At 40.9% G+C, this 7,186-nt stretch overlaps 1 protein-coding gene across 1 annotated transcript; it reads left to right on the top strand.

The window, feature by feature from the left end:
* The first annotated feature begins 366 nt into the window (after positions 1 to 366).
* LOC125265635 (transcription factor Sox-9-A-like) lies at positions 367 to 3,816 on the top strand. Its single transcript, XM_048185999.1, has 3 exons — positions 367 to 1,026; positions 1,526 to 1,773; positions 2,028 to 3,816. The coding sequence occupies exons 1-3, from the start codon at positions 614 to 616 to the stop codon at positions 2,735 to 2,737; spliced, it is 1,371 nt and encodes a 456-aa protein (XP_048041956.1). The 5' UTR covers positions 367 to 613; the 3' UTR covers positions 2,738 to 3,816.
* The last annotated feature ends 3,370 nt before the right edge of the window (positions 3,817 to 7,186 follow it).

Consider the following 7,186-nt stretch of genomic DNA (forward strand, 5'->3'; position numbering starts at 1 on the left):
AACTATACCACACCACTACTATACTACATGCATTTGTACATTTCTATAGTACATACATTAAAATACCAGCTGGCTGATTTTTTTTCCCCCTTGGTGTAACTATTTGTAGTTTTGAATAAACCAGTTCTCTTAGGTCTTTACCACATCTACGTTTATGCATTGTTATGGTGTAGTCTAAATACTCAAGGAACCAGGTGAGCACCAAGTTCTTGTAGATTTTATATTTTCAATCATGTTGATGTTTATTTTTCTTTTCTTTTTGCACTGAGTGTATGTATGAGAGAGAGAGAGAGAGAGAGAGAGAGAGAGAGAGAGAGATCGGGTTCTGCTCCGCCTCCATTCATCCATATATAAGTGATGTGATTTGGAGAGAGAGGGAGCAGAACCTCTCTATATCTCCACACAAATACACTCAGACAGGATTTGTCCTCATCTCAGTGATATATGTCGTGCTGCATATGTTTATTTACCTGCGAGAAGCAGATCTGAGCAGTTCTGAGGAACTTTTGACACTTGGAGCTCTTTTGCGCAGGGGCGCGCGCATTCAACGCATTCATCTCAACTCCTGCAGGAGGATTTTACAGCTGCACTAGAGTTTTCTTCACTCTTCTGCATGAATCTCTTCGACTCCTACCTGAAAATGAGCGACGAGCAGGACAAGAGTCTCTCCGACGCGCCCAGCCCGAGCATGTCCGAGGATTCGGCCGGGTCTCCGTGTCCCTCCGGATCTGGGTCGGACAGCGAGAACACCCGAGCGGAGCAGCACCTGAGAGAGTTTAAAAAGGACGAGGAGGACAAGTTCCCCGTGTGTATCAGAGACGCGGTGTCGCAGGTTCTGAAGGGGTATGACTGGACCCTGGTGCCCATGCCTGTCCGAGTCAACGGCTCCAGTAAGAACAAACCGCACGTGAAGAGACCCATGAACGCGTTCATGGTTTGGGCTCAAGCCGCGCGCAGGAAACTGGCGGATCAGTATCCGCACCTACACAACGCCGAGCTCAGCAAAACCCTCGGGAAACTCTGGAGGTAAGAGCTTGATTTTACGTTACTGCGTTTGATTTATTTGTATTGTATTTTTTTAAGCTAGAAAATCTCCAGAAGTCAGAGCAATACTTATTTATTTATTCAGTTGCCCAGGCAAATTCTGGAAGACTTTGTATTTGTATTATTAATATTACATTGCATTATTTAATTTACTAACTAATGCCTATAAGCCAATACTGATAAGCTTGAGAAAAGATAAAGGTAATGGTGGTAAAGTATAGTTCAACTAAATAGTAAATAGCAAACTAACCCTTACATGCACATGAGTGTAGAAAAAGTTCATTTGTGTAGATGAAAATCTTCGGTTTTAAGAAATTATCTAGATGTTGTACTGGATATGAAACATCATCGTTTTCTATAGTTTTGGGGTTAATATGATTCAGGAAAAAAGTTGTTTAAAGAACACATTTGTTTTTTATTAACTGAAAGAAGGCACAAAAAGTAAATCTGAGTGTTGATCATTTCTCATGGATATTTGTAGACTACTGAATGAGGGAGAGAAGCGTCCGTTTGTGGAGGAGGCCGAGCGTCTGAGGGTCCAGCACAAGAAAGACCACCCTGACTACAAGTACCAGCCCAGGCGGAGAAAATCCGTCAAGAACGGCCAAACCGAAGCCGAGGATGGCGAGCAGACCCACATCTCTCCTAACGCCATATTCAAAGCCCTGCAGCAGGCCGACTCTCCCGCGTCCAGCATGGGTGAAGTGCACTCCCCCGGAGACCACTCAGGTACTTGAACATCGCCTTAACTTTGAAGCACAGAAGGTTTCAATGCAAATCGGCAAACCGGCAGCCTTTGCACTACCCTTGAAAACACAGAGCAACAGCACCTTATGTAACGCCTGCAGGGAAACTCATAAATCTTATCTGGCCTTCTTAATGTCGCTGTCTATCTTTATTAGCTTTCTGGTTGCGTCAGTAACATAATTTGTGCCAGGTAGTACATTACAATTTTTTTTTCTTGTCTCTGTTTTGAAAATCAGGTCAGTCCCAAGGTCCCCCCACACCTCCTACAACGCCCAAAACAGATCTGCCATCCAGCAAAGCTGACTTGAAGCGCGAAGGCCGTCCGCTGCAGGAGGGCATCGACTTTGGGGCAGTAGATATCGGCGAGCTGAGCAGTGACGTCATCTCCAACATGGAGCCTTTCGATGTCAACGAGTTTGACCAGTACCTGCCTCCTCACGGGCACCCAGGGATCCCGGCCTCCAACAGCGCGCAGGCGTACTCCGCCGGCTACGGGCTCAGCTCTCAAGCCGGAGGGGCCGCAGCCCACGGCTGGATGTCCAAACAGCAGCAGCACTCGTTGAGCACGATGGCCAACGGCGGCGAGCAGAGCCAAGGCCAGCAGAGGACACAGATCAAGACCGAGCAGCTGAGTCCCAGCCACTACAGCGAGCGGCAGGGTTCCCCGCAGCACGTCACCTACGGCTCCTTCAACCTGCAGCACTACAGCACCTCCTACCCCTCCATTGGCCGCACGCAGTACGAGTACGCCGAGCACCAGAGTCCCGCCAACTCCTACTACAGCCACGCCACGGGCCAGTACCCCGCTTTCAGCTACATGAGCCCCAGCCAGAGGCCCATGTACACCCCTATCGCCGACACGACAGGCGTCGCGTCCGTGCCACAGGCCCACAGCCCACAGCACTGGGAGCAGCAGCCGGTCTACACCCAACTGTCCCGGCCATGAGAGACTAAACGGCCGTCTAGAGACGCTCTCGTAGCCGGAGGGAAGACGCTGGAGTTCTTTTAAAGTACTGAAACTAACGGAATGGCTCCCAACTGTGCCTTTTTACATTGCTTGGAGTTGTGATTATATTTTTCTAGATATAATGAAACAAAAGAGAAATCCTCTGTGAGGACAGATCAAGATAATTATTTTTAGTATGTACTGTGTATGTGTTATCTGTTTTTCTCAGTTTTGTTGGATCGGGGGATTTATACGCAGCTGTCTGTGACCTCCCTGATGATATTTTTGTAAAGACTCCTGATATTTTCCTCTGTATATATCTGTTGGGGGGGGGGGGGTCTTAAAGCTTGGGCAGAGTGTGTGCAGGTTAGCTGGGGGAAGTGTTGAACAGATGTACAGTCTGAATGCTTCTAGAGTCCGTGCCTAAAGCGTAGCTGCGGCTGCCGTTTCAGAGTTGCCATATCAGTTGAGCTCTTGTTTCTGTGAAAACTGCCTTCATCCATCTGTGCCTATAGAGATCGCCTCTGCTGGAGGAGAAACAGGAAGTGCCCTTTGACCTGAGGCTCCTCCGCAGCTCACCATTGGTCAGGTTGTCATTCCTTCAGATGCCATCGAGTCTTAACTTCTTTAATTTATTCATTAGTGTTCATTTGACTTGAAAGTAATACTATTTGCATTTTATCATGTACTTCGGCTTCGTACGACTAATTTGTGATAAAATGTTTCCAGAGATGATTAAGATTTAGTTGTAGCGCAAACTTTAACCATCTCGTTTATTTATCATTTGTTAATGTTTCCATTTAAACTGTCTAAAAATGTTCTTTTGATAATCTAGTTGAGAACCGATTATAATTGTGAAACTTGATCAAACCTGTCATAGAAACAACTGGAACTTTTTTCCTTTTTTTTACTGGAATTTCTGCAGGCTGTTGGCTACATCTCTATGAAAACACCAGCATTTATTTTTTCCCTTATTCTTTATTTCATTAAAAAAAAAACTGTAAAACATGCCACCGTCTTAAAAGAAGCTTATCTTTTGTATCATATTGTTTGCAATAAAAAGAAAGATATTGAAAATATTCTTTGTTTTAAAATGTGTCTTTTCAATCAACTGTGATGTCTTTTTGTGGGATGTTCATAACATTAACACAACATTATAACACGGTTATCTACTCATCCAACATTAAAGAGTAACAAGAAATAATTCAGTACACATGCAATGAATTCAGACATTACTAAATTTGATGGTGGAGAATGGAGGATGTGAATATGATCTTGTGCTGAAGACGCCTGATAAAGCGATCAGCGCTCAGATGTATGTTCACAGCCGATCTTTCATCATGCTAAATGTGGAGGAAAACAGGAACTGGGGCATTTGGCTGCAAAAACAGCAGTGTGGGGATTTCATCAGTCATTAGGAGATCAATGAAGCTGCACACATCACTGTGTCAATTAATTAAACAACAGCAAGGAAAACAATCAAAAAACTGGAGAAAATGAATCTATAAACCACAGAACACAGACAATATTTGAAACAAACGACAGAAAAAGAATGCATATTATAAACAAGCGACACTTTTACACTGCAGGTTGCGATTTGTTTAATATATCCATTTTTTTTTATTTGATGACCAGTTTACATCTTCTTTTAAAAATGACCCATTTCCGATAAATGCATTTACATTATACATTATACATTTGGCAAAAACGACTGACCCGCAAAAGCTTAGGCCGATGCAATTTGCAATGGACATAGATGAAAATGATAATACAAGCTTTTGCTTTCCGCACCAACTTTAAAGGTCAATAAAACATTGGTCTTTTAAGGAAAAAAGAAAAAAAGAGAGCCCTTGTTTCAGTCTGTGTTAATGTAGCAATGATCGCTGCTGTAATCGCTGTGGTTGGTGTCCACCTGAGTTGACATGATTTGCCACCGTCGTTTTTTCAATGACACAACTCTCATTGATGGGAATATCTGAACTGTCCGCTTACGTGGCAGACGCAAGTGCACATATCCGATTCATATCAGATTTATTTCCGCATATGCATGAGGCCTGAAACCGGTCTGAGAATATCGGTATCCATGTTCGTGGGTCATATCCGATCTGTGCCAAATGGGAGGAAAAAATCGGAATTGGGTCACTTGAGCCATGTAAATGCAGCCTAGGATATTCTAGTCTCTATATATGGGTTCATGTCCCTCCTTCAGTATCAGTTCATCAGTTAAACTTTGGCACTTTCATTCATGTTGTTAATCCAATGTATTTGTGCAAAATGATTTAAGCATTTTGTTTCAAGATGTCAAAATAGTAAACATTTTATTTTAAAAGAAGCTGAAAAAATTCAACAAATGCAAATAGAGTAGCAATTAAAAGCACACCATTGTGTGTACCTACTTAACCATAGTTTGTAGGAAAAAGAAAATGTACCCAGAGATGATCTAAATCTGACAAAACTAAACAAATGTTGTAACAAGGAACCAAATCAGTTTAAACTACTGTCCAGTTTGCTAAATATCACAAATGTTCACAAAAAAAAAATTAAACATTTAGGAAGTGACTGAAGTGTCAGCGATCAGTTTGATTGAATGAGAACGCCCCATCAGACAGACGGCATTCACGCATGATTCCTTCACGCGGAGGACAGGAAGCAAGCCTAGTGTTTCCCAGAGGGACGCATCATTATTCCACACAGACATCAGCCGCTGCACTGCCCTATGGGTGGTCCCTTTGACGGAGCACACTCGACTGACAAACCAGACAACATTACACAAAGGAAGCCACAGTAAATTATTAAAGATTTAATATTCAGATTGATTCCATCTATTGAAGACAAACTAATAAAGAACTCTGGGTTACTCTTTATTGTAAGATGTCCTTGTTACAGTTTTGTTACAGTGTAATTACTGAGTAATAATAACTACATGTACTTACTATAGGTTTAGGGTTAGGATTAGTATATGGTTTGGGGTTAGTTACATGTAATTAAGCACAATTTATAGCAATTACTGTAGTAACTACATGTAACATGTGTAACGTAACACTAAAATAAAGTGTTACCGAACGCATTCATTCATTGGAATTATAGCAGTAATTACATTGGACCCTAAAGTCGGCATGAAATGAAAGTTTCAGTCGTCTCTTCTCTCCTACTGTGACTTATATCCAAGTAAAACAATGCAGCAATGCAGAAAAATGTAGGGCGGGGCTTGATTTTGTTCATGGGGAATTGATTGGATGGTTGTGGTTTGCTATTGGTGGATCTCATGTGAGTGACAGGTTGCCCCGCCCTCGTCATCATAGAAGAGATGTTATTCAAGATTACGAGGCACATGAATTCAAAACATTAATGATGTGCACAGATAAATCACTTATAACAAATGCTGCAATATTCCAGAATTGACAATTTTGATTGTCAACTCATGGTGAGTTCATTTGCGACTTACATTGTATTCCAGGTATACACTCCCTTGGAGTCAAACCCATCACACTGGTGTTGCTGGCATCACACGCTAATGTTTGAGTTACAGAAAGCAAGAATTACAGCAACGATATACAGCCATTTCCACATGTTTATTTTATACTTATTTATACTTTTGTTTAAAGTTCATAAATGTTGAAAATCCCAATCGAAAGACGGTAAAAATAGAGGCAACGGTCAAAATAAACCAACTCTGCTAGTCATTGAGCCAATATATTACTGTTATATATTATATTACTATTATTGTAGAACCCTAAAATCAAGATCTTATCCTGCCATAATAACTTTTAATGAGTGTCTAATTATATGATTGCATGCTAACTTTAATTATAATAATAATAACAGCAATAATATTAAATACAATAATACTATATTATTATACAATAATAATTTCATCCGTCCATCAAAGTAAGTTAGTTTATGATAATTCAGACTCTTGTTATTACTTCAGTTAATTAAGTGATCAGACTGTCCCACAGATGATCATTAAAGGAGTGAATTGAATCATTTATCAAAGTCTTTGAAGTAAAGTTAGTTCATTCTGAGGCTATATTTGTAATTCTTTCAAGTCATTGAAGATCCAATACTTTATTGCCATATCAACATAGTGGGATTTTTCTTGGTGAGCTCATAACAATAAAAACATACAATAGCAGAAACACTGATAACAACAATAGCACACACAGAGAGAGTGAGAGAGAGAGTAGAATAACATACGTGCCATAAGGAATCAGCAACAAGCACTGAGTTCAAGTACAGCATCTGAAAGAGTGAAATCTGTAAAAACCTCTGGAAACTCTATTTTCCAAACTCGCATGTTCTAGAGCAGGGGGTTACCATTGTTCATTTATCAGACGAACCCGAACCGAATATTTACTTGTACTTGTGAGATTTTAAGTTAATACTTAATTTAACAACACAGTCACATGTTCACAGTTTGTACATGATAAGAAAGTAAACATAAAATAA

The sequence above is a fragment of the Megalobrama amblycephala genome, linkage group LG1 (assembly GCF_018812025.1).
Source record: "Megalobrama amblycephala isolate DHTTF-2021 linkage group LG1, ASM1881202v1, whole genome shotgun sequence".
Lineage (NCBI taxonomy): Eukaryota > Metazoa > Chordata > Actinopteri > Cypriniformes > Xenocyprididae > Megalobrama > Megalobrama amblycephala.

What these genes read in the sequence shown, in the direction of transcription:
- LOC125265635 (XM_048185999.1), top strand. Translation starts at nt 614, where the DNA reads ATGAATCTCTTCGACTCCTACCTGAAAATGAGCGACGAGCAGGACAAG. An exon ending in ACCCTCGGGAAACTCTGGAG is followed by an intron (nt 1,027 to 1,525) that starts GTAAGAGCTTGA and finishes GGATATTTGTAG; the next exon opens with ACTACTGAATGAGGGAGAGA. An exon ending in CTCCCCCGGAGACCACTCAG is followed by an intron (nt 1,774 to 2,027) that starts GTACTTGAACAT and finishes TTTGAAAATCAG; the next exon opens with GTCAGTCCCAAGGTCCCCCC.